This window comes from Scyliorhinus torazame, chromosome 7, assembly GCF_047496885.1.
Source record: "Scyliorhinus torazame isolate Kashiwa2021f chromosome 7, sScyTor2.1, whole genome shotgun sequence".
NCBI classification, from domain to species: Eukaryota; Metazoa; Chordata; class Chondrichthyes; order Carcharhiniformes; family Scyliorhinidae; genus Scyliorhinus; species Scyliorhinus torazame.
Genome location: NC_092713.1, coordinates 140,302,255 through 140,329,804, shown reverse-complemented (window position 1 = coordinate 140,329,804; position 27,550 = coordinate 140,302,255). Strand labels below are relative to the sequence as shown.

The following is a 27,550-nucleotide window of genomic DNA, read 5'->3' as shown; positions in this document are numbered from 1 at the left end:
GGATCAACCATACTTACCTGTTGGATGCACCCCTGCACTCCGGGGTTTTCCTTTATTAGTAGGCTGTCCAAAATGGCCACGGTCACCCTTCTCCCCATGAGGCCTGGCCCCTGCTGTGTGTATGCCATGTGAGTGAGCCCCTGCATTCCGGGGTTTCCTTTGCCCAGGGACCCTCCAAAGTGGTTGCTTGCAGAGCCTTTGTGTTCCAAGTCGCCACACGTGGCCTGTTGCAGCCAGCCTAATGCTCTTACTATCTTTGTTCCTATGTTCCACCTATGGTACTTTCTCCGCCGCGTCCTCCCCTCCTGTCCCAGGAGCTGTCCCCTCCCCCACCTTTTCAGTTCCTTTCGCTCTGTTTAGTCCCCTAGTCATCCCCTTGTTGCTGATGCCTACCCCTCCACCTTCGCCAGGCGCTCACTCCCTTGCGGGAGCTGCGCCATGGCCTCTCTTTCCCTCACGCTTCCCGGTGCTAGCTTCCCCGTTAGTTTTCCCGGGGATGGTTATGTGTCCTCCTGTCACCTGTTCACTGAGCTCCCTACCTGTCAATCTCCTCACCCTTTCCTGTGCTCTTCTGCCCTCGCTCTTTCATTCCTCTATTTCACTTCCTGTCCCCTAGAATTAAGCAGTGCAGTCCCACGCAAAGTGTTCATCGACTTGGTTAATATTTAGTGAATAAATGAATAAAGTATCTTCGGATGATCTTTTCACCGCTGTCTCTGCTGCCGTTTCTCCAGCCCGTTCTCCAGGACAAACTTGTCCTCATGCACAGAGGCCATGAAGAAGTGTTCTCTGCCCTGGAATGCGACCCAGATTTTGGCTGGGTGCAGCATCGCAAACCTGACCCCGCTTTTGTACAGGGCTGTCTTCGCCCTGTTAAACTCTGCCCGGTGCTTGGCCAGGTCAGCCCCAATGTCCTGGTAGATCCTGATCCGGTGACCTTCCCATTTACAGTTCTTTGTTTACCTTGCCCAACGCAGGATTCTTTCCCAGTCTTGGAACCGGTGCATTTTAGCGATTTTCACCCTCGGCTGTTCCCCTACTTTGGGTTTTGGATGAAGCAACCGGTGGGCTCCGTAGTTTCTGGTGGGTTGGGGAAGCTATCCCGTCACACCAGATTTGCGCCACATAGTCTGTGGGGTTCCTACCTTCGATTCCCTCTGACAATCCCACAATCTGTAAGTTTTCACGTCTCGATCGGTTTTCCTGATCCTCAATCTTTCCTTTCAGACTCCCCTGTATCGCGACCGACCTCGATATTCTCTTTTCCAGGCCGGCGATCCGGTCACCCTGGTCTGTTGAGGCCTTCTCTATCGCCTTTATGGTGCTTTCCCAGGCTTCCAGCCATCTCTCCGCCTCATCCAGGGCCAACTGCATGGTCGCCAGAGCTTCCGCGACCACCACCCTGACCACACCCTGGATGTCGGTTTTCATCTCCTCTGTGTTCTCTCAGTTCCCTTGAGAGAAACATCCTCCAACAACCCCCTGGTGAGGGGGTCTCCTTGTGCGGAGGGTTGGTCCTTCTCGCTCTGACGAGGCCTGGGTTTTGACGCCTTGTGCGTCTGCCGACTCGGCCATTTGCTTCTTCTGGCTTTTTCCACTTCTTTTTTTTAATAAACAATTTTATTGAGGTACTTTTGGTTTTACAACAATGATAAGATAAACAATATACATGAGTCTATAAACACAGTGCAACAAGCCTGCTTCCTCCCTTACAGGTCCCACCATTATTAACCCCCTACTCTAAGCGAGACTAACCCCCCCCCTTTCTGTTGACGATTAATTTTCTGCAAAGAAGTGGACGAACGGTTGCCACCTCCGGGCGAACCCTAACATTGACCCTCTCAAGGCGAACTTGATTTTCTCCAACCAGAGAAAGCTAGCCATGTCCGATAGCCAGGTCTCCGACTTCGGTCGCTTTGAGTCCCTCCAAGCTAATAATATCCGTCTCCGGGCTACCAGGGAAGCAAAGGCCAGAACGTCCGCCTCTTTCTCCTCCTGGATTCTCGTTTCGTCCGACACTCCAAAAATCGCCACCTCTGGACTCGGTGCCACCCTTGTTTATAACACCGTGGACATGACGTCTGCAAACCTCTGCCAGAATTCCCTGAGCATTGGGCATGTCCAAAACACGTGGACATGGTTTGCTGGTCCCCCCCAAACACCTTGCGCATCTATCTTCTACCCCAAAGAACCTGCTCATCTGGGCCACTGTCATGTTAGCCCGGTGCACGACCTTAAGCTGTATCAGGCTGAGCCTGGCACATGTTGTGGACGCGTTGACTCTATTCAACGCATCCGCCAGGGACCATCCTCTATCTCTCCTCCTAACTCCTCTTCCCATTTGCGCTTCAGCTCCTCAGTCTGCATGCCCTCTGACCCCATGAGTTCCTTATAGATATCAGAGACCTTCCCTTCTCCCACCCACTCTCTGGAAACTACCCTATCCTGTATCCCCCTTAGTGGTAGGAGCGGGAAGATTGACTCCTGACTATGTAGGAGGTCCCGCACCTGCAGGTACCTGAATTTATTTCCCCTCGTCAATCCAAATTTCTCCTCCAGCTCCCTCAAGCTAGGAAAGCTCCCCTCTATAAAGATATCCCCCATCCTCTCAATTCCTGTCCTCTGCCATCTCCTAAACCCCCCGTCCAATCTTCCAGGGGTAAACCGGTGATTATTACAAATTGGAGACCAGACTGATGCTCCCTCCGCTCCCACATGCCTCCTCCACTGCCACCCCAGACTCTCAGGGCCGCCACCACCACGGGGCTGGTGGAGTACCGTGCTGGCGGGAACGGCAAAGGCACCGTTATTAGCACCCCCAAGCGGGTGCCCTTACATGAGGCCGCTTCCATATGCTCCCATGAAGACCCTCCCCCCCACCACCCACTTCCTAATCATGGCTAAATTCGCCGCCCAATAATTGTTACTGAAGCTTGGCAGCGCCGGCCCACCCTCCCCCGGCTCCGCTCAATCATCCCCTTTTTTACTCGCGGGGTCTTACCCGCCCATACAAAGCCGGTGATAACTTTGTTAACCCATTTAAAAAAGGACTGCGGAATAAAGATGGGGAGACGCTGGAACATGAACAGGAATCTCGGGAGGACCGTCATCTTCACCATCTGGACCCTCCCAGCTAGTGACAACGGGAGCGCGTCCCACCTCCGAAAATCATCCTTCATTTGGTCCACCAGACGGGCCAGATTAAGTTTGTGCAGCCGTTCCCATTCCCGCGCCACCTGGATGCCTAGATACCTAAAGTTTCCCCCTACCACTCTAAACGGCAGTTAACCCAGTCTCCTCTCCTGTCCCCTTGCCTGGATCGCAAACATCTCGCTTTTCCCTATATTTCGTTTGTACCCCGAAAACCGACCAAATTCCCCCAGAAGCCCCATGATTTCGCCCAAATACTCTGCTGGGTCCGATACATACAGGAGCAGGTTGTCTGCGTAAAGCGAGACTCTGTGTTTCACTCGTCCCCGGGCCAGCCCCTTCCAGCCCCTAGAGGCTCTTAGTGCAATTGCAACAGCTCTCAAGCTAACGCGAACAACAATGGGGAGAGGGGGCATCTCTGTCTCGTTCCCCGATGTAGCCTAAAATAGTCCAATATTGTCCTGTTCGTCCGTACACTTGCCACAGGAGCCTGATGCAGCAGCCTGCCCCAGTCAATAAAGCCCCGCCTAAATCTGAATCGTCCCAGTACCTCCCACAAATATTCCAATTCTACTTGATCAAAAGCCTTCTCTGCGTCCATTGCGACCACTACCTCCACCTCCCTACCTTCTGGGGGCATCATGATCGCATTTAGCAGCCTTCTTACATTGGCCACCAACTGCCTTCCCTTAACAAACACCGCCTGGTCCTCCCCAATCACGTCCGGAACACAGTCTTCAATCCTAGAGGACAAAGTTTTGGCCAGTAGTTTGGCGTCCACACTCAATGGAGATATCGGTCTGTAAGACCCGCACAGCTCTGGATCCTTGTCCCGCTTCAGGATCAGCGAGATCGTGGCCTGTGACATCGTCGGGGGGAGCATCCCTCTCTCCTTTGCTTCATTGAATGTCCTCATCGGCAGCGGCCCCGATATCCCAGCGAACTTTTTATAGAACTCCGCTCGGTACGCATCCGGCCCCGGGGCTTTACCCGACTGCATGGCCTTCAGCCCCTCCGCTATCTCTTCGATCCCGATCGGGGCCCTCAGCCCTTCTACCAGCTCCCCGACCACCTTCGGGAAATTCAGCCCCCCTAGGAAGTGCTTCATTCCCTCCGGCCCCGGTGGGGGTTCCGACCTATACAGCCTACTATAAAACTCCTTAAACGCCTGACTCACCCATGCTGAGTCTCCCACCAGGTTCCCATCTCCATCCTTTACTTTCCCTATCTTCCTGGCTGCCTCCCTCTTTCTAAGCTGCTGTGCAAGCATTCTGCTGGCCTTCTGCCCATGCTCACAGATCTCCCACCTCGCCTTTCTCAGCTGCTCTACCACCTTCCCTGTGGGTAACAAGCCAAACTCCGCCTGTAGCCTCTGCCGTTCCCTTAAAAGTCCTGCCTCTGGGTATCCGCATACCTCCTATCGACCCACAGTATCTCCTTTACTAGGCGGTCCGTCTCTGTCCTGTCCGCCTGGGAACAAAGAAAAGGCCAAGCAAAGGATCCAGCATCTGAACAAACACACCTCCATCCCCCAACAGTGCAAATATAAACTTTAACTCACTCAGCTCTGCAACTAGCCCAAGATCAATACGGCAGGCATTACAAATAACGTCCGCAAAACGAAAACTAAGAAACTCTCTTTTTTTTTAAATAACCGTTACATAGAATTACATAGAACATACAGTGCAGAAGGAGGCCATTCGGCCCAGCGAGTCTGCACCGACCCACATTAATCCCTCACTTCCACCTTATCCCCGCAACCCAATAACCCCTCCCAACCCTTATGGACACTACGGGTAATTTATCATGGCCAATCCACCTAACCTGCACGTCTTTGGACTGTGGGAGGAAACCGGAGCACCCGGAGGAAACCCACGCGGACACGGGGAGAACGTGCAAACTCCGCACAGACAGTGACCCAGCGGGGAATCGAACCTGGGACCCTGGCGCTGTGAAGCCACAGTGCTAATCACTTGTGCTACCGTGCTGCCCTGTTGTAGCAGAGTTCAAAGTTCTCAGTCCAACACCAGCCCTTTCCTTTTCGCAAAATCCAGCACTTCCTCAGGCGATTCGAAATAAAAATGTTGCTCCTCGTATGTGACCCAGAGGCGAGCCAGATACAACAGCCCGAACTTCACCTTTTTCTTGAAAGGAGTTGACCTGATCTGATTAAACCCCGCACTTCTCCTGGCCACCTCAGATCCTGGTAGATCCGCAGGATACTGTAGAATACGCTCCTAATCCAAATACCTGTGGAATATCACCACCATTGCACTCGGGGGGTCTCCCATTCACGGCTTCCTCGTGAGTGCTCTGTGAGCCCTGTCCACCTCCAAGGGTCGGGGGAATGTCCCATCTCCCAGCAGCTTCTTGAACATGGCCGCTATGTATGCCCCAGCGTCCGCTCCTTCGGACCCCTCCGGGAGCCCAACGATTCTCAGGCTCTGCCGGCGGGACCTGTTCTCTAGGTCCTCCACCTTCTCCAGGAGTCTTTTCTGCTGGTCTCTCAGCATCCCCACCTCCAACTCCACCGCTGTTTGATGTTCCCCCTGCTCAGCCAGTGCCTTCTCTACTTTCTGGATCACCTGATCTTGGGCATCCAATCTAAGCTCCAGCCGTGCAATTGCCTCTTTAATCGGGTCCAAGCAGTCCTGCTTCTGCTTGGCGAAGCCTTCCTGAATAACTTGCATCAGCTGCTCCATTGACCGCTGGGTCGACAAGCTAGAAGTCCGGTCCTCTGCCATGCTTACTCCCGGTGCCGCTTCAGCCTAAGCATTCTCTGTCCTACTGTTTCTGCCTTTACAAGCACTTCTAGTCCTCCTCTCCATGCACCGATGTGGGAATCCAGTACACAATTGCCTCAGTCATCAATTTTTCAAATCAATTCCGGTAAAAAATCGGGGGGAAAGGTCCAAAAGTCCAATCGAGCGTGAGCCACCAAATGTGCGACTTACTCCTTCATAGCTGCCACCGGAAGTCCTTTTTCCACTTCTGGGGCGAAATTCTCCGGAAACGGCGCGATGTCCGCCGACTGGCGCCCAAAATGGCGCAAATCAGATGGGCATCGCGCCGCCCCAAAGGTGCGGAATGCTCCGCATCTTTGGGGGCCGAGCCCCAACCGTGAGGGGCTAGGTCGGCGCCGGACGAATTTCCGCCCCGCCAGTTGGCGGAAAAGTCCTTTGGTGCCCCGCCAGCTAGTGCGGAAATGACATCTCCGTGTGGCGCATGCATGGGAGCGTCAGCGGCCGCTGACGGCATTCCCGCGCATGCGCAGTGGAGGGAGTGGCGAAGGCGGAAGGGAAAGAGTGCCCCCACGGCACAGGCCCGCCCGCGGATTGGTGGACCCCGCTCGCGGGCCAGGCCACCGTGGGGGCACCCCCGGGGCCAGATCGCCCCGCGCCCCCTCCAGGACCCCGGAGCCCGCCCGCGCCGCCTTGTCCCACCGGTAAGGTAGGTGGTTTAATTTACGCCGGCGGGACCGGAATTTTAGCGGCGGGACTTCGGCCCATCCGGGCCGGAGAATCGAGCGGGGGGCCCGCCAACCGGCGCGGCGCGATTCCCGCCCCCGCTGAATATCCGGCGCCGGAGACTTCGACAACCAGCGGGGGCGGGATTCACGCCAGCCCCCGGCGATTCTCCGACCCGGCGGGGGGGGGGGTCGGAGAATCTTGCCCCTTGCTTCTACAGAGCCTCTGGAGTGGCTGTCGTTCAGCATCTCCCTTCGCGCTGATGGTGGTTGAAGTGAGGGGATATTTTTTTTCTTCGTATTAGCGGGCTATTTCGGGTGAAAGAGCCTATTTTCGGGTTCATAAGGGGAGAGCCACCTGATGTGCTACTGTCAGCACATCCTCGTCACCAGAAGTCCGACTGCTCTGGTTTTGGTACCTTTTCTATTCATATAAACAAAAAAATACCCTAAATGAAATTACTTTTGAGAACCACAAGCTGCTGAGGACTGTTTCCACCTTTTAATTGGGGTTAATGATAGACCTTGAATGGTGTTCCATTTGTTGGCCACCTTCCATCTGCTCTCCCATGTGTTCTCCCTAACAACCTTCAGTAAACAAATTCCAAATTCAAACCAGATTTTCAAACCACTTCCTGGACCCGATACAGGAAAATAACATGTCATCTGCTCGGCAATCCTTCTGTTCACTGCAAGCATGTTGTGGTATTATGACTGTTAAAACAAGAAAAGCAATGTTCCTGTGGATATATACTTTCTGAATTTTTAACTTGAATGATCATAGCATAATTGATATTCTCCTCTGCATATTTAACTTCAACACACCCATCAGGCTTCGCTTTGAATACTATTAAGCTTCAAAGCTTTCCTTCATCCCTGTTGATTGCTTAATTACTCCATCTGTTCAATGCGCCATCAAAAACACAGCAGTTTTGATTTAGCGCTGTGTATATTTATGGAGTGGGGACAGCGACTCGCCCCGTTGGATTATGTATATTTTTTGGCAGGTTCTATGAGCATTTAAAAGGATTTGAGACACTGGAGGGCAGAACCTCCCATAGTGGGCATTGGCTCTTCTTCTGTTGCACCATGCAGTGAGTGGGAAGGGAGGGATGAAGCAGGAGATCCGAGGGTGGAGGGATTATGATGAACCCCAGGTAGCGTGGGAAGAAGCCCAGACTGTCCATCGAGTTTTACTCCCCCGGCCCCCATCTCAAAATGCTGCACAGAACCAGGTTTCTGGACATCCCCTTTGAAAGCTTTGGATCACCAGGGAGGATGCCATGAGGCTGTTATTTGGAAAGCTAAGCGTTTGTATCAAACAAATTGATTTGAGAGCAATTAAAAGGGTGATTATGAAGAAGGAAAGCTGAGCAAGAGAGTTGACAGGCTGCTACTTGCATGGCACAACAGATGGAAAGAATGATGAATAGTGTGAGAGAGGAAGGAACAGGGAAGAGCAAAATACTTCACGCGTTGTAAAGGTCAAAGGCAATGTATTGACAGCTGGTAGCCTTTATTTTACAAATATATTGCAAAAACGTAATGGTTGTGTTTTTTGGTGAAGTGTATGGATTTCCCATCATTTCCTTCACTAGGATTGTCAGGGTGGCTGAAAAACGTCAATTTATTTTGCTATAATTTGTCTCACTAGATTGAAGTGCGATGATATATAAACAAGAAGAGCGTTATATCTAGCAGTGCTTTGTCTAAACAACAAAGTAAATGATAGACCCTTTCTTTCTGGGTTGAGCTTAACACACAATGCAGCAAACATAAACTTATAATACTGATTTCAGTCACGATGATAAAGTTAGGTTCTGACACCAAATTAGGTTGGGGCACCAGAGCGAATTGGGATTAATTTATTTGCCAAAATAAGTTGCTGAAATCAGTAACAAAATCCCGTACCGGCCTCCCCGAACAGGCGCTGGAATGTGACGACTTGGGGCTTTTCACAGTAACTTCATTGAAGTCTACTTGTGACATTAAGCGATTATTATTAGTATCCTGCGGGTTGCCATTTCCCAGAAACTGAGCTCGACTGGCCATAAAAATACAGTGGCAACAAAAGCATGTCAGAGGCTGGGAATTCTGTAGCGAGTAACTCCTCTCCTGACTCTCTAAAGTCTGTCCATCATCTACAATGTAGAAGTCAGGAGTGTAATGGAATACTCCCCACGTGCATGGATAAATGCAGCTCCATCAACACTCAAAGAGCTCGACACCATCCAGGACAAAGCAGCCCGCTTGAGTGGCATCCCTTCCACAAACATTCCCTTCCTCCTCCACAAACGCACAATGGCGGCAGTGTGTACCATTTACAAGATGCACTGCAGCACCTCACCAAAGCGCCTTCAACAGCACCTTTCAAATCTGTGACCTCTACTGTCTAGAATGACAAGAACAGCAGACATAGAATCATAGAAATTACGGTGCAGGAGGAGGCCATTCGTCCCATCGTGTCTGCACCGGCCCTTGGAAAGAGCACCCCACTTAAGCCCACACCTCCACCCCATCCCCATAACCCAGCAACCTCACCTGACCTTTTTTGGATACTAAGGGCAATTTAGAATGGCCAATCCACCTAACCTGCACATCTTTGGACTGTGGGAGGAAACCGGAGCATCCGGAAGAAACCCACTGCATGTGCTCCTGGGTGCTCCAGTTTCCTCCCACAGTCCTGGGGCATGAAGGATCTGTCAAACTTTAATGGCAGGATCTCTAACATTCTTTTTTAGATCCATTTTTTGCATGGCAATTGGTCAAATTGACAGTCAGGTTGGTGACTGGGAGGGGACACCAACAGCAGGAAACTTTAGCTTGGCACTCTGTGGGAGAGGCAGGAATTGTGACTCGAGAGGCTGGAAGTAGGGGTGATGGACCGAGCGGGAGACACAAGACCAATAAACCAAAGGGTTGACAGTTGGGGTGATGGGCGAGGTTCACGTGGAAGAGAGGATAGCAACCTAGGGAGCTCTGGTGGGAGAGGTGTTGGTGGACTGGTGGAACAGAGCTGGGGAAAGCCAGAAATCCCTTTGACTCTCCTGACCCTCAAGAATGGTGAGTGGAGACAAACCTTCCTCCTCCTTTTCACTTCCTACCCAATTGCTCTCAGAACTTTATTTTAAATAATTTACTTCAGTGATCTGCTCTAAATAGGCAGCACACTCGAACCTCCACTGCTGTACGATAGGTGTGTGCGAGACATGTTGTTAGCATGTTCCCCATATTTAAAGTGACTCTTCTGCCCAGCATGGGAGTTTGATATGTGATTTATTGGTCCAAAAAGGTTAAGTAATCATTTCCTGGTTAGCCACCAGTTCATTTGAGCATTTACTATCCATACTCTTTTTAACATCCGTCGCGGCCCTGAGTTGACAATCATCCAAGTTGCTTTTTTTTTAAAGAAAATGTAAAAGGATTCATTCTTCTTAAAATAAATGGACCTCAGAATGTCCCAAAACCATTTCCAGCCAACATCGCTATTGTAGAAAAGACACCAGCCACAGAGCAATGTGATAACGACCAGATAATCTATTGTTGATGTTGATTGAGAGGCAAATGTTTTCTAGGACAGTGGTGATAACTCTGCTGCTATCTGTCAAAATAGTGCCATGAGATCTTTTGTATTCATCCATGAGGTCATCCAGGACATCCAGTTTAATGCCTCATCCGAAAGACAATGCCTCTGACAAGGTAACACTCCTTTAGTACCGTACTGAAGGACTAATTTTGGTGTTGTGTTTGTAACTGGATTTGCTGGGGGCTTGATCAGCAAACTTCTGACGAAAAGCTAAGATTGCTAACAGCTGTGCCACATTTCTTGGAACTCATGCAAATTTATAGCTGTGAAAGTGGCCTTAGACCTTCCCCATGTTTTATAGTTTTCTCCCCTCCCCAGATGTAAACTGGGGCAGGCTACTATGCCACGTGTGGACACCAGGCCCAGACTTTCACCACAATAAACATGATTTCTGTTTTGGCGAAAATCCAGGAAATGGCCGGAACTTCTAAATATCGTTTCCGAACACAGCATGCTCCATTTTCGCAGGGGTTGGGCTGGAGTCAAGCGGGCATTCATGCAAGCATGATTTACGGTGGTAGCTGCCCATTTAATTCACCGGCTGCCACCACTGAAGTGAGAATTTGGTAGGCCAAGAGTGTGAAATCCAAAGTATTCAGATTAGACCAGGTAAATGGAGGTCTGACATTGGAGGATTCAATTAGATAGCCAAGGTATCCCTTTAGATCTGACTACAGGACACTTTGGGGGAGTTAAGGCACCCTTTTGGGGAGGTATTGCATAATTTGGGAGGGGGTAAGGTATTATTTGGGATGGTTAAAAGTAAACATGATTATGCATAAAACGTGCATAAATGCAATGATTCATGCTGTCAAAGAACTGTCAATTCTTTCAAAGAACTTTCAAAGTTGTCAAACAACGGTCACGGAACTGTCACTTTCAAGGAACTGTCAAATTTATTAGAGAATTGTCAAAGCTGTCACGGAACGGTCAAAGGATGCTAGTTGACTTGGCATGGAGAGATAAGTGCAAAGGATGGTGGATGACGGACATGCGTTGACATGAGTGGCATCACTGATGCCAGCACGGATAGAATTCTGCCCTTACCTATTAATATAGTGGATCAGGAAATGCTTCAGAGTATTCCACTGGCACACTGTCTTGCAGAGTTTCCAAAGCTGCTAAAATGTTACAGCTGCTTTTAGGCAAGACTTTTTTTGAAATGGTTATGATCTCTGCAGTTTGTAAATTATCCAAATATGGTTGCAGTGCCATGTTTTGTCATTTCATAGTAAGACGTTTCACAACACCAGGTTAAAGTCCAACGGGTTTGTTTCGATGTCACTAGCTTTCGGAGCGCTGCTCCTTCCTCAGGTGAATGAAGAGGTATGTTCCAGAAACATAAATATAGACAGATTCAAAGAGGCCAGACAATGCTTGGAATGCGAGCATTAGCAGGTGATTAAATCTTTACAGATCCAGAGATGGGGTAACCCCAGGTTAAAGAGGTGTGAATTGTGTCAAGCCAGGACAGTTGGTAGGATTTCGCAGGCCAGATGGTGGGAGATGAATGTAATGCGACATGAATCCCAGGTCCCGGTTGAGGCCGCACTCATATGTGCGGAACTTGGCTATAAGCTTCTGCTCGGCAATTCTGCGTTGTCGCGCGTCCTGAAGGCCGCCTTGGAGAATGCTTACCCGGAGATCAGAGGCTGAATTCCCTTGACTGCTGAAGTGTTCCCCGACTGGAAGGGAACATTCCTGCCTGGTGATTGTTGCACGATGTCCGTTCATTCGTTGTCGCAGCGTCTGCAGGCCACCATCTGGCCTGCGAAATCCTACCAACTGTCCTGACTTGACACAATTCACACCTCTTTAACCTGGGGTTACCCCATCTCTGGATCTGTAAAGATTTAATCACCTGCTAATGCTCGCATTCCAAGCATTGTCTGGCATCTTTGAATCTGTCTATATATATGTTTCTGGAACATACCTCTTCATTCACCTGATGAAGGAGCAGCGCTCCGAAAGCTAGTGACATCGAAACAAACCTGTTGGACTTTAACCTGGTGTTGTAAAACCTCTTACTGTGCTCACCGCAGTCCAACGCCGGCATCTCCACATCTTGTCATTTCACGGTGAAGCATGCTGCAATGTTGATCAAGCAATGCTGCACTTCAGACTGTGGCACTCAACATTCTAGCTTCCAGTATTGAGGTTGTTTGTCACCATGTGGGGCTGCTTAAGAGAGCTGCTCGCTCACCCTTCTTCCATTCTACATATTGTTTAAATTCTCAGCAGAAGGTGCAGAACAATCGCTTGAACATTTTGGGAGCAAATTAAAAGGTGTAATGTCTTGGTAGAGACAAAATTTGATAACATTAGTTGTAACAAAGCAACCAGCAAGGAGCAAGAAATGTGGCATTGACACAGATCCCAAGAACAGATTTTGAAAACGGTTTAATTGTCGAAATTATCAGTTGTTTGTAGGGGTGTGTGTTCATATTTGTAGAGTGGGTGACATTGGTTCATAAAGATCGCTGGTGCAACATCCTTTGGGCAGCAGGTAGCATTGTGGGTAGCACAATTGCTTCACAGCTCCAGGGTCCCAGGTTCGATTCTGGCTTGGGTCACTGTCTGTGCGGAGTCTGCACATCCTCCCCGTGTGTGCGTGGGTTTCCTCCCACAATCCAAAGATGTGCAGGTTAGGTGGATTGGCCATGATAAATTGCCCTTAGTGTCCAAAATTGCCCTTAGTGTTGGGTGGGGTTACTGGGTTATGGGGATAGGGTGAGGGTGTTGACCTTGGGTAGGGTGCTCTTTCCAAGAGCCGGTGCAGACTCGATGGGCCGAATGGCCTCCTTCTGCACTGTAAATTCTATGATTCTATGGAACTCCCTCCCTTATAGCACAGTGGGTGTACCTACACCGCAAGGAGTGCAGAAGTTCAAGAAGGCAACTCACCAGCACCTTCTGAAGGGCAATGAGGGATGGGCAATAAATTCTGGCCCAACCAGCGATGCCCACATCCCATAAATGAATAAAAAAGATGATAACATTTTAACATCAGTATGTGCAGTTGAACACAATAGATTTATTTAAAGCACTTCTATTGGAGCGGCCAAACTGCTTAATTCCTTATTATTCCAGGAATACATTGTGAGCACAGTACGAGATTACTTGCATTTTGTTGGAGACTGGGTCTTCCAATGCAACAGATACCAATGTGTTGAAGAAGTGGCCGCTCGCTCTCATATCACCAGGTGGTGCTAGTACTTCATTGCGAGTTGGAATTGTGTGCTTTGTACAATTTGAGCACCAATAGCAGCATATAAACACTGAACAGTAGGCTATGGGGCATTTGCTCAGCATAAAATACACTACCCTCTTCAAGTTGTGCGTTTATTGAAAACCCACCTAAGACACACATTTGAATTATTACAATAATTGCACAGCCAGAAAGAATCTAGCCATGGAGTCAGAGGGCAATGAATCACTTAATCCAGTTAGTCGCAAATGTCATGCTTTTGCAATATTGCTCTTGGGAATGCTGTTGCCTACAGTTAATGGGCATGACCTGCCAGGAGCACTAAGTGTGGTAGTGAGTAAAGAATTGGCAGGTGCTTCCTGGCAGCTGACTCGGCAACATCGCGACTGGTATCTAACACCAATTATGGCTGGTAATGATGCCCCACGGGCTTCATGTCGGAAATAACTGTCTCGCCAGCCCATCCTAGTGCCCCCCCACTCCCCACTGTCTAAGAGAACACCTCGGAGGAGAGTTCCAAGGATGCCACCATTGAGACGACACAGCTGCCACCCCCATCCACCACCAGCACAGAGACACCCACCTCAGTGGGTGAAAGTAGTGGACAGACTTCTGGGGCAAAATCTGAAGAGCACCACACAGTTGATGATACATCTCAGCCAGAAGAAGGAATGTCCAGGGGGAGACAGCAGTCGGAGGTCTGCTGGACCTCAGCTGGGTCCTTGTCTGATGCTGAGCCAAAGTTATCCCGAAGCTGATGCTAGCCGTGAGATTCAGAGGGGGATGTCAGATGCACTCCAGTGGGTCCATAACCGATTGAAGGACTCCAAAAGGTTGCGGGCACAGGAGTTAGTGCCGGCAAAGTGTGGCACCGAGGCCCACACTGCCAGGGTAGTGACTGCAGTGGAGAGCCTGGAGCTGAACGTCAGCACCATGAGTGGAGTTGTCCAAGGCGTCGCTCAGTCGGTGGCAGCCACGGCTGAATGCCCCAGCCACTGGGGGACGTGAACCTCACGCAGTGAGAATTGCTAAGTGGTTCCAGTGCATGAGCCAGTGACTGAGGACCGTGTCCCAGGCGCAGGCGGACCATGCCAAGGTGCAGCGGAGCATGTCCCAATCTCACATGGCCATTGCCTAGGCACTCTACAGCATGTCCCAGTTGCTGAGGGGCGTGTACCAGATGCAAGTGGGCTTTGGTGAGGCACTGCAGAGTGTGGAGTGGTCACAGAGGGGCACTGCTGAGGGCGTGGACACCACGGTGCAGAGAATTGGGAGCTGCTAGGGCTGGCAGAGCCAGATGACGTAGGGGCCTTTAGAGCTTATTCAAGCTGCTTCTCCGTCCCAAGGCGATCCCCAGGGCCTTCTGGGCATCGTCTGGGAGGAGGGAGCGCCGGACGCCAACCCGAAGGCTCCCTACAGGGAAACAACAGGGTCTTCAGCTCCACGCCCCTCCCAACCCTCCTGACAGCGGCACATCTCAAGGTCAGTGGGCAGAGCAGGGTGGCATGGTGAGGTTCTCCGGCCACCAGAGGACGCCGTCAAGGGCATCAAAGGCCACAGGACGCGAGAGGCAGCAGGCTGCGACCACCTCTGATATGTGCATCCTGGGGTCAAACCTAGATGTGGCGGCAGAGCCTGAAGGGCTAAGCAGTTTGAGGATCACTGAGAGGTCACTGGGAAGGGGGTGGGGGGGGGGGGGGGGGGGGGGGTGGTGAGGGGGAGGTGGCGGCACGATCAGTAGCTGGGGTCAGTTAGGGTCAGAATTGTACACAATTAAACACGTTACACCTGAGACATGTGAAGCCTCTGTCATTTCACACTACATGCCGACCTGCACCGCCGACCCCCCATTGCCCTCTGCCCTCCACTGGACCCCTCCCCCAAGGCATACAATGATTGTGTGCGCCCTGTCAGCAGCCAGACAGGAGTCAGCATAGATTGAGGTGCGCCAGTGCTCAGCTCAGAGTGGTTTATCCTCACTCTCCTGCCTTGAATATTGACCTGTTGACAGTGTCGACACGGGTACATCACCCTAGAATTGTGTGTTTTTTGGGTGGGCGTGGGAATGGTTGGGGGATGGAGGGAGAGGTAGTTTGGAAGTGGGGAGGGGTGGTTAGGAAGGAGGGAGGGTTGAGATCACAGACAAAGTCGCGTCCTATGAGAAGTGGATGAGAATGAGGGCCTCCCTTGTCCTTCGGCATGCTGGACCCTCGCTGGTGCCACCAATCCTCCAGCCTCCGGCTGCTCCCACAGATCCCACTGGGCTTGTCGAACAGCGCCTGCTTACCTGCTTTATCATCGTCCGCCTCAGGCAAGGCCACGTGTTTCCTCTTCCTTCACCTCCAACACGTCACCCCGCTGCTGTGCCAGGTTATGGAGGCACAGCAGATCACTACAAAGCGGACGACCCTCAGGGTGGTGCACTGCAGTGCACACTGGAACAGTTGGGGCATCAGAACGGTATTTTCAGCAGTCCGATGCACCGCTCAATGATAGCCCAAGTGGCTACATTGGTCCTCGTTATATCAGGTCTCCGCATGGGTCTCCAGCCTCCTTACTGGCATCAGCCAGGACCTCAGTGGGTACCCCTTATCTTGCAAGAGGCAACCGATCACTCTGGGGTGTCACTGAATGACGCCAGGGATCTCTGACTGCTCCAGGATGTAGCTGTTGTGTACACTCCCTGGGAAACGTGCACACATGTGCAGGATCTTGAGGTGGTGGTTGCACACAAGTTGAATGTTCAGGGAGTGGAACCACTTCCTGTAAATGAAGGGCCCTCAAAATGGTGTGCGCATGGCAACAAGCGTGCCATCTATTATCCCCTGGACCTGGGGCATCCCGGCGATGGCGGAGAATCCTGCTACCTGGGCATCGTGATGGGCTTGATCCTTGTCAAAGTTTATATAATCAGCTGCCTGGGCAAACAGGGCATCTGTGGCTTCATGGAAGCAATTGTGGGCTGTCGTAGGGATATGTCGCACAAGTCCCCACTCGAACCATGGAATGAACCCGAAGTATAAAGGTTCAGGGATGCGGTGACCTTGATGGTAACCGGGAGAGGGTATCCTCCTCCTCCACGAAGCGCCAAGTCTGCAAGGACATAGCACAGGTACCGCACTGTCCCCTTGTTGAGATGGAGCCTCCTGCAGCACATGCTGTCCGACATCTCCTCAAACAATGCCTGTACACCTTAGGCTGCCACTGGTCTCCCCCTCTGGGTCTCTCCCCGGCCTGATTGGTGGCTGTGTCCTCAGGATGTGGGGCCCCTGCACATGGGGCTGCTGCTTCGAGCCTCCGTTGACGCTGCGGCCTTCTCTGGCATGTGACCGCCTTGCCTGCCACCAGCACCACGAGGGCAAATACTGCGGGGCCACAATCGCATCCGTCATGTGGTATCTGTAAGGAATTGGAGAGGGTGTGAGACTAATAATCAGTTATGGTTTCCACCCCAGGACCTTCGGGTTCCCCAAGCCTTTCCCATGCTTACATTCCCTGCCATCTCTCAGGGTGCCATCCAACAAGCCAGTTGTGCTGGGGGGATCCACCCTGCACAAGTGCCCCTGGCCACAGCAGGGACCCTGACCCCAGACATCTGCCTGGAACATTACTGGAACCAGCTCAAGTTCCCTCCCCGCTCCACACACCACCCTCTGGCCACGGGGATATCCCCAGTGCTGAGGCCCAGCTCTTGGGTGTTTGATTGTTGGCTGCTGCCTCTGCGGAGTTGGCGCCTCCAGTGTTCACGCAAAGTGTCCAGTCCTCACAGTCTGATTGGAGTGCCAGGCAATAGTACTCGTCTGCGGCATGGCACACCCATGGGAATCCATTTGGGAGCTGTGAAGTGCTCATGTAACTACCAATGCCAATTCCCTATCAGCAATAGCCTTCAGGTGTGCAGCCAGAGTCACCACCGTCTGAGGGAGTTAAAGGGACCGTTACCATTTCACCATGGACAGGGCTCTGTCCTGGGGGTGTTCAGCGGGATGGAATGGCAGCAGCTGAAATTGGCCCTGTTGCAGGTATACACTATCTGGGGTGTGGAAAGGGCATGTTGGACCCCGAGGCACTGACCCCTTCATCCGCTCGCCCAGGGGTGCACCCCCCCTCTTCCACTGATGGCAGACGATCCCCCTGACAAGGACTTCTCTGCCCCCCCCCCTCCCCACTGGGGGTTCCCCCCCACCCAAGCTCTGGGAAAGCAGCTCTAGTGCCTCCGGGCTGATGGTCAGATTTTGAAGGTGGCCACACACCTCCTCCGTTCCCATAGCAGCCATTGCGGCAGCTTCATGTTTTTAAATCGGAGTGCTAAAGGGCGCCCACGTGATCGCTCACTGCATAACCGGTTAGATCACGGGAGGCCATTAGATAGGTGGTCCATCCCGTTAACAATATGGAGATTGGCCTGAATTGGTGATGATTGGTTTCCCACCACATCTAGACTGGATCCGGATACCGTCAACAGGAGCTAGCCAGTTAGATCGGAAACCGATCGACACCTTGCATGGATCCCGATTTAGGCCTCTTCCGCGATCTAACCAGCTCTCACGGATCTGCACCAGGTGCAACAAAGCCATTAGGTCACGCCCTGTGTCTTCTCACTCAACCCTCAACACTGTTGTTGCCTTTCAGTCAGGATTCTCTCCTGGGGTAGCTGTGAATACGTTGGCTGCCAACGTATTTGTTTTATATATTTCAGCGTATGAGTGCCTTCACAAAATACTTCATTGGATGTCACTTTGGACATCCTGATGTTGTAATTGCCGATTATAGAGCTTCAGTTTTTTTCTCTATTTAAAGATAAAATGTTGGAGTGTTTCCACCCATGTCACTGCCTCAGGTGGGTTATCCAGCGAGCCACAACAACCTGCACTTGTTCAGCACCTTTAACTGAAGCATTGCAAGGCATTTCAGAGGTGTAAGGGAGGGTAGTAAGGGAGAGGGGCTGTGAAGGTGACTAAGCCCCGTGTCTGCCGAGTTAGCTACTGCCCACTAAAACAGCAATGAAAGTACTGGAATTTGTCTCGGCATCCCTGGGTTAGGGAGCAAGATGCTGTCCAGGAAACCCACTCATGTTACAGTCCAATAAACCCTGCTTGACCTGCTGACTTCCATTGTCCAAGGTCACCTGGGCAACTTTACTGATATTGAAGACTTGGCCCTGTGATACTAAAGAGACGAAAAGCAGTATTTCAATATTTCAAGTTAATATATTCCCTCATCGACTAATCTCAAACACATGCCTGATTTTCAATCTCTTTTTCCTTTTCAGAGCCCAGTAAAGTGTTTGAGAAATATGTGTATGAAAATCGACAGGTGTTCCAACCAATCTCCAGAGCTGCCTGAGGTATTCCATTTCAATGTTGTAAAGTTTTCTGATTTATCAAACCGGTGTAGTTTATGTTGCTGTAATGGGAGTGTTACTAATTTTTTATCGTCATTACTGAAATGATGAAACAACAAACATTCAGGAGACTGGACAGTCATTGAAACCTGTCCTTTGCTCTTAACCGAGCACCAAATCTTCAAGAACACACACAAAGTGACCTTTACATGCTTGTTTTGACAACATAAGTCATATCTACTCAAACCAATTTTGGACAGTTCATGGATGTTTCTTGTTTCATCATGTCAGTAGTGAGGTGCTCTACGTATGCCTGCTCATGTACCCCAAGGAACGTTCAATGTGCTTTGTTGCAAACCCTGCTAAGTAAAGTGACAATATTTTATCAACCTTGTTGAACAAGGAAACATTTGTGTGGCAATGTTACTGGACTAGTAATCCAGAGGCCTGAACAGTGCTCCAGACACATGAGTTCAAATCCCAGCATGGCACCTGGAGGAATTTAAACTCAGTTAATTCGATAACTTTGGAATAAAAAGTTGGTTTTGAAATGAAATGAAAATCGCTTATTGTCACAAGTAGGCTTCAAATGAAGTTACTGTGAAAAGCCCCTAGTCGCCACATTCTGGCGTCTGTTTGGAGAGGATGGTACGGGAATTGAACCGTGTTACTGGCCTGCCTTAGTCTGCTTTCAAAGCCAGCGATTTAGCCCTGTGCTAAATGGTAGTACAAAACTACATAACCATTGTTAAAAAAAATCTATTTCATAAGCCCCTGCAGTGGAAGAAATCTGCCATCCTTACCCAGTCTGGCCGACATGCGATTACAGATCACAGCAATGTGATAAATTCTTAACGGTCCTCTAGCATTGAGCTGCGCCAAATTGTAACGGAAATGTCAAGTAAGAATAAACCTGGATCAGCCACCCGACATCGGCCTCGGCAACAGATTCGACAAAGGCGCAACCTGCCGAGTCGACCCTTCAAGGTCAGCCTCACTAACGTCCAGGCACTTGTGTCAAAATTGGGAGAGTCAATTAGTTAAGCAAAAGCCTGGCATAGTCATACTCACTTACAGACTCCATTCTCCCCTATCACTATCCTGGGGTGGGAGTCTCCAACCCCCCCCCCCCCCCCCCCCCCCCGCTGGTTTGGAGAATCGCCGGGGCTGGCGTGAATCCAGCCCCCGCCGTGTCCCAAATTCTCCGCCACCAGAGATTCGGCGGGGGCAGGAATCGCGCCACGCTGGTCAGCGGGCCCACCCCCGGCGATTCTCCGGCCCGCAATGGGCCGAAGTCCCACCGCTGTCAACCCTCTACCCGCCGGCGTGGAATAAACCACCTACCTTACCGGCGGAGCAGGCGGCACGGGCGGGCTCCGGGGTCCTGGGGGGGGGGGGAGGGCGTGGGCCGATCTGGCCCCGGGGGATGCCCCCACGGTGGCCTGGCCGCGATCGGGGTCCACCGATCCGCGGGCGGGGCCTGTGCCGTGGGGGCACTCTTTTTCTTCCGCCTTCGCCATGGTCTTCACCATGGCGGAGGCGGAAGAGACCCCCTCCCGTGCGCATGCGCGGGGATGACGTCAGCAGCTGCTGACGCTCCCGCGCATACGTGGACTTACGTAGGCCGGCGAAGTCCTTTCGGCCCTGTCTGGCGTGGTGCCATCGGCCTTCCACGCCAGCCGGTGGAGTGTAAACCACTCCGGCGCAAGGCCTAGCCCCTCAAGGTGAGGGCTTGGCCCCCGAAAGGTGCGGAGACTTCCGCACCTTTGGGGCGGCCTGTTGCCGGAGTGGTTCCCGCCACTCCATCATGCCGGGACCCCCCGCCCCGCTGGGTAGGGAGGAGAATCCCGCCCCTGATTATGTTTTATCCACTGGCAGGACAGACACACCAGACCTTGGGCGCAATTCTCCATCGGGAGACTAAGTCCCGAAGGCGGAGTGAAAACCGGAGTGTTTCACTCCGGCGTCGGAGGCCGTTCCCAGCCCCCTATTCTCCCGCCCCCGGGGGGCTAGGAGCGGCGCCGCGTCATTTACGCGCGCCGGGGCCTTGGCACCATGTAAAATCGGCGCCGATTAAATGACGCGACCGGCACTGCGTAAATTACGTCAACCGCGCCAGCGCGGGTTGGCCGGTGCCAACCCGCACATGTGCGGTTGCCGTCCTCCCTGCGGCCGCCCCGCAAGATGGCGGATCGGTCTTGCGGGGCAGCGGAGGAAAGGAGGTCCTCCTTTAGAGAGGCCGGCCCGCCGATCAGTGGGCACCGATCTCGGGCCAGACCCCTTTTGAGCCCCCCACCCGGTGCAGGAACCCCCCTTGCCCCCCCCACAGGCCGCCCCCCCCAGCGTTCCCGCGCTGTTCCCGCCGGCAGCAACCAGGCGTGGATGGCGCCGGCGGGAATCTGTCGTGTTGGGCAGGCCGCTCGGGCCCATCCGGGCCGGAGAATCACCGCTCGCCTATTACCAACGGTAAACGGCGATTCTCCCAGCGGCCAGCTGTGAGTCGCGCCGCGCCGGTTTGGGGGGGGGGTGGGAGAATCGTGTGCGGGCGTCGGGATGACGTGGCGGGACTCGCGCGGCGCCTGGGCGATTCTCCCACCCGGCGTGGGGGGGGGGGGGGAGAATTCCGCCCCTTATGTTTGACCTGGGGTGGCACGGCGGCACAGTGGTTAGCACCGTAGCCTCACAGCGCCAGGAACCCGGGTTCAATTCCAGTCTTGGGTGACTCTGTGTGGTGTTTGCATTTTCTTCCCATGTCTGCGTGTGTTTCCTCTGGGTGTCCAGCTTCCTCCCACAGCCCAAAGAAGTGCACGTTAGGTGGATTGACCATGCTAAATTGCCCTTTAGTGTCCAAAGATTTGTTAGTGTCCAAAGATTTGTAGCTTAGGTCGGGTTACGGGGGTAGGGAGAGGGAGTGGGCTTAGGAAGGGCCCTCTTTCACAGGGTCCATGCAGACCCGATGGGCTGAATGGCCTCCTTCCCGCATTGTCAGGATTCTTTGATGCTCTCAGAGCCATTCTCTCCTGACTGCACACCACTGTGCCACATCTGGTCGGTCTGCCCTGCTGGTGCGATAAGACATAAGCAGGGATGATGATAGAGAAATATGGGACATTGTCTGTTAGGTATGATCTGGTGGTTATGAGTATATCAGGCTTGTTGTTCCACAAGTTTATGGGACAACCGTGTAAATTTTGGCAAAAGCCCAGCTGATGTAAGAGGCATCTTACAGGGTTAACTGGACACGGTATGCCTTCGTTTTTTCTACTTCCTAGTCCGAGGCCATGTGGTCTGTCCAACTTTATCTTACTTGACTGTTGTGCAGTGGTTTGATACAACTGCGTGGCTTGTTAGGACATTTCGGAGGGTAGTTTAAGAGTCAACCACATTGCTCTGGGTCTGGAATCACATGTCGGCCAGATCAGGTAAAAACAACAGATTTCATCCACTTAAGGAACCAGATGGGTTTTTTACAATAAAACAGTAGTTTCATGGCCATCATTACTAACTGAATTTTATTCCAAATTTATGGACTAATTGATTTAAATGCCCTCAACTGCTATGTTGGGACTTGAACTCATTGCTCCAGAGCAATAGGCTGGGCTCTGGATTACTAGCCCAGTGTCATTGTCATCATGTTACCACCCCCCAATTTTGGCAGAACCATTATAGTTCAACATGAATAATTTCTGATTCTGCCTGTTGGCTTGTGGTTTGAGGAGAGGAAATAGCCAGTAATATTTTGTTTTCAGTTTGGTCACGTTTAGACAGGCTGCGAAATATTGATGACAAGTGTGGTGGAATGTGGGGAGTGTTATGGCTCCAATATTCAAAATAACATTCGTTGGATGACTAATCTAGAACTACGTATAATGGCCTATAACTTCCTCAGAGTGGTAATCTCCGTCAGATTGTCATTTTGGATGAGCTTTATCTTGCTGTAATTCCCAAGCCCCTGTCTCGCCCAACTTCCTCACTCAGGCTGGGTGAGACAGGAACAGCGAAGCACACCCCCAGTTACATTGCACGGAGTAACTTGGGCACAGGGAAAAAAGCAACCCCCCCTTTTTACGGCACAGGCTGCAGGTCGGGTCGGCTCAGGGCTGTGGGTGGGGGAAGTATGGTCGGTTCCTGAGGGACGTGTGTCCTGTGCGAGGTTGGGTTTTCAAATGGGTACTCCGAGTTATAAGTCTTTCTGACTTTTTCAGAGTAACTATTGGTAAAACTGGCAGAATCATCCAAATTTAATGATTCCTAACCCAGCACAATTGTCCAGAGAAAATGAGCACTTCTGGGCAATTGCTGCGTAAAGCCTTCCTAGAGGAAATTCCCGAGCGCATCATTGGGATACCCCTTAAATGCGATGCTGAGGAACCAGGACATTATGGGCTATTGAGTGCAAATGCCTGTTACATGGACTGGGCAATGCAATTAATTTTCAATTTAAGTATCCTTTCCTTAGTATACTTAATGTTTGCTCTTCAAATTTAAATTGGGTGTCACATAATACAAATGCACATTTCTCCTTTTTAGGAGAATATTTTAGACACATATTTCTTGAGGAAGGCATTAATTTTGAATTCTGACAAAGGTTATGCGAAGATGTAGATGTTTATTATACAGTATAATCTGTTTATGTAATAAAAATTAATGACCTTTGACGTTTGTGCATGGATAAATTGTTCATCTTGAGGTAATTCACTGTATCCTATTATAAATATTAGTTTCCTCAAGCATCCTTTCTGATTTATATTTGTTTATAGACTGCAATCCGGTAATTTTTCTCCTGATAGGAAATCCACTTTTGTTCGAGCTCCTCACAGTGCTGCCAAGGAGTTGGTGCCACCTGACAATGTTAGCTCACATTAATATGGTGCACGGAGAGCAGTGTGTTCACTGGGGGTCCAGCTAGCTGATTATTACAACGATCACAACCCCCTTTTTCCACTTCCTCTGTAGGAAGCTGGGGTCAATAAAACTGATTTTAGTGCAGCATGTGCAGTGACCCAATCTGTGGGAAGCTGTTTTCAATTCTTATGAAACGACAATATCCTGATGTTGGAAGAAGGCTTTAGAACATAGAACATAGAATAATACAGCGCAGTACAGGCCCTTCGGCCCACGATGTTGCACCGAAACAAAAGCCATCTAACCTACACTATGCCATTATCATCCATATGTTTATCCAATAAACTTTTAAATGCCCTCAATGTTGGCGAGTTCACTACTGCTTTACAAGAAAGAAAAAACGTGTACTGCAGTCAGGGGCCCACATTTTGAGTTTGAAAATGCTCCAGCTTTACTCCACTTTTTTCCGCAGAGGAGGGTTGTTCCTGATTTTTTTTTTAATGTCTCAATCTGATAAAACTTAACTAAACTCAATCAGCTGCTCCCAAAATGGATTCTGCGGGTGTATGAACTGTGCGTTATTGTACCAATGAAGCTGACCAGTTTGAACCCTGGTTTGTGGAAGAATCCTCTGTACTCAGTAAGGTTTTACAATAGTGCCCATTCACAAGAAAGCGGAAAAGAACCAGTGCAAAAGGTCACAGAAACTCCATGATGATAGCCAGCAGTTTTGCACTTAAACTCTGTGACCGTTTGCTCTATCTTGTTTTAATTCAGCCCTGGTTCTGCTTTTAACTGGGCCAAAATAAAACAGCAAGTTTAGGCAATTGTGTGTTACATAGAACTTGTGTCCTCTGATTTGCTGTGTGTATCTGCAATGGTAATCTGTGCGGAGACGAATCAAACCTAGCATTTAAACAAGTTTTCAAGATACCACCAATTGTTCAACTTTGAACTGGTTTGTAAATAATAATTTCACTCATTATAAAGGGAGTGGGCTGGTGGTGATCCAGAAACTTTTCAATTTATTGTGTTGCACACAAAATAACATTGTTATTGATGCAATTATTTCCCAAAAGAGTAACAGGAATGTGGCTGCCCGGTTTCAATAACAGTGCAATAAGCCGTTTGACTTGTATTGAGAGCAAAAGGCTGTATTGAAGCTTACTATTATTACCAAAAGTGAATCATCTCCAGCCCAGCCAAATTTGCTTGGTGTGCATTTTGTCCTGGAAATGCCGCGCACAGGGTTACTTGTTCAGGGATCTGACTGCAGTCATGCCAATCGCTCAGACAAAGGTTGGTGGTGGGCAGCAGTTGGCTTCTTCCACCAGTCATTCTGACGTTTTGTACAGAGAATCAGCATGAGACCCCTGCCATGTGACCATTTGCTGGGCAGCTAAAGAACTTCCATTGTTGTGGTTGGTGAATAGATGTGCGTGATAGCAATGAAATGATTCAGGTTGGCCAGTTTGTGATGGTGATGGTGGTGGTGGTGGGGGGGGGGGGGGGGGGGGGGGGGGGGCGGTGGTTGTTGTGCAGATTCTTATGGTGTTACAGTAATCAGAAAATCTGCTGTCCTTTAAAAAAATTAATGAAGTAAAGTCACTGCAATAAAGGAAGGATGGCGACCACCAGTCAGTATGTATAATAAATTATAACTAATTTTCAATATTTATAGCTAATTTACAAACGGTATTTATGCAGAGTCTTTCATGGTGTTATCACTACGAGCTCTAAGGTCCCTCTGGCTGCAAAAGCTCAGGCGCTGCACCAAGTTCCCCGTGCCTGATTCCCATTGGGTGATGGGTCATATGACCCTCCCAATGTACACTCCTTAAAGGGGCCAGCTTCTACATCCCTCCCCTGTAAGTCCCTTATTATACAATGCAAATGAAATAGTTATACTATTAACAAAACACCAGTACTGAGAGACACTTCATCAACACAGTCCATCAAAAGTCAGTCTGAGAGGGGACTTTCTCTTCTTCTGGGAGTGATGTAGCCCAATTGGCTGTAGCTCCACTGTTGAGGTATATTCTGCTGCAAATATCTCACTGGAACTCTCCTCTGGAATCTATGTCTCACTTTCTTCAGCTATAATGGGAGCAGCACATTGGCCTGCAACTGGCTGATCAGCCACTTCAACTCTTGGGCAAACCACCATACTACTTTTGGGCAGAACTGGATTAGGCAACAGCATTGGCTCTCTGGATGGCTCCCACCTGCTCAAGTGGTCCACCCGTGTTTCTTCACTAACTTGTCTTACACTTGCACCTCAAACAATAGTGGCCCTATTTTAGCCACCACAACTCCAGGAACCTAAGTTGGACCATTTCAAACTTTTTGACATTTTCTCTATTTTCGAAGAATTATGGTTCCTCTGTTGACAACTCTGCCTTGTCCCATCCTCTCTGCCAAATTTGGAACTACGAAGCATAATCTGGTCCTTAAGCAATGGCCCAGTAGCAACTCAGCTGGAGCTATTCCCATCATAGTGTGCAGGGTGGTTCTGCAAGACTGGAGAACGTGCCAGTTTAATCGTCCAATGGAGCAAGTGATTAATCTTTCATGCCAGCTTTGAATGTTTGGACAGCATGTTCAGTTAGCCCATTCGATGAGGGGTGGTATGGTGCTGTGCAAATGTGTTTAATGCCATTGAAGACCATGAACATTTGGAACTTGACACTAGTCAACGCTGTGCCATTGTCTGAAACTAGCACCTCTGGCACACAATGGGTTGCAAAGCATTAACAAAACTTCTCAAGCGTAGCGTGGGACATTGTAGGCCTCATTTCAAAACCTCGATGCATTTTGAATGGACATCGACCAGCAGCAGGTAACATTGTATCCATAGACGAGCCAACGTGGACTCTCATCCATGGCTGACCTGGTGATTCCAAAGGATATAAGGGAGCTGTGGCAAGTAATTCCTGTTGTGGTTGACATTGGTCACACTGTTTTACCATCTGTCTATGTCTGCATCAATCCCAGACTACCAGACATAGCTCCTCACTCCATTTTCATCTTTGGTATGCTCGGTTGACACCATGTAACTCTCTTAGTAACAACTGTCTTCCTGGTTTTGGTACGGCCGCTCTAGATCCCCAAAGGATGACACCATCCTCGCAACTGAGCTCATCCTTTCTGAGCTGATACACCTTCATCTCTTCAGAAAGGTTCATATTTTGACAATCATGCAGTATCATGCATTTGATCTTTGACAGCAAAGGCTCCCTGTTAGTCAGTATTTGACTTGCTGTGCTGTGTTGGGCAAGGAATCCATAAAGTTGAGGGTCGTCACAATTTCTTGCAGTACTCAGGGCAAGGTGTTAGTGGTTTTCTTTCAGGTAATGGAAGGCGGCGGAAGACTTCTGCACTGGCTAAGTGAACCCCTGGTCAATGCGGTATGAACAATGGTCACCGCTGAATTCGGGCCGAAGTTATAGGGGGTATCGCTCTATCATCTTTGAAAAGCGGCTGATGATTTGTAATAATCGTGACGATGCCAGCCATGTACATATTAGTGAAATTTCTTACTGCTATAACTGATGGCCAAGCCTTCTTTTTCTATCTGTGAATATCCTCATTCCACATCAGATAAAGTTCTTGATACATATCCGATGGGTCTCACAAGCCCTTCTTTGATTACATGGGATAATACAGCCCTAACGCCAACCGGTGGCACATCACACATAAGCATTATTTATTTCTTTGAATCAAACTGTACTAATAAACTTGAAGATTGAAGTGCTTGCTTCACTTGATTGAAAGCTTCTTTTTATGGATTCTTCCAGTACTATTTTTGGTGCCTCTTCAATAGCACATGTATTTTTTTTATAATTTACAGTGCAGAAGGAGGCCATTCAGCCCATCGCGTCTACACCAGCCCTTAAAAGAACGTCCAGTAACCCCACCTAACCTTGGGACACTAAGGGGCAATTTAGCATG

At 50.1% G+C, this 27,550-nt stretch overlaps 1 protein-coding gene across 1 annotated transcript in view; it reads left to right on the top strand.

Annotated features, from left to right (window-relative positions):
• The window catches only part of LOC140426606 (ral guanine nucleotide dissociation stimulator-like 1), a 409,325-nt gene that overhangs the window by 28,916 nt on the left and 352,859 nt on the right, over window positions 1-27,550 (top strand). Inside the window, exon 4 of the mRNA XM_072511576.1 lies at window positions 18,683-18,757. Within this exon, the coding sequence (XP_072367677.1) occupies window positions 18,683-18,757 (75 nt within the window). The remainder of the gene's footprint in view (window positions 1-18,682; window positions 18,758-27,550) is intronic.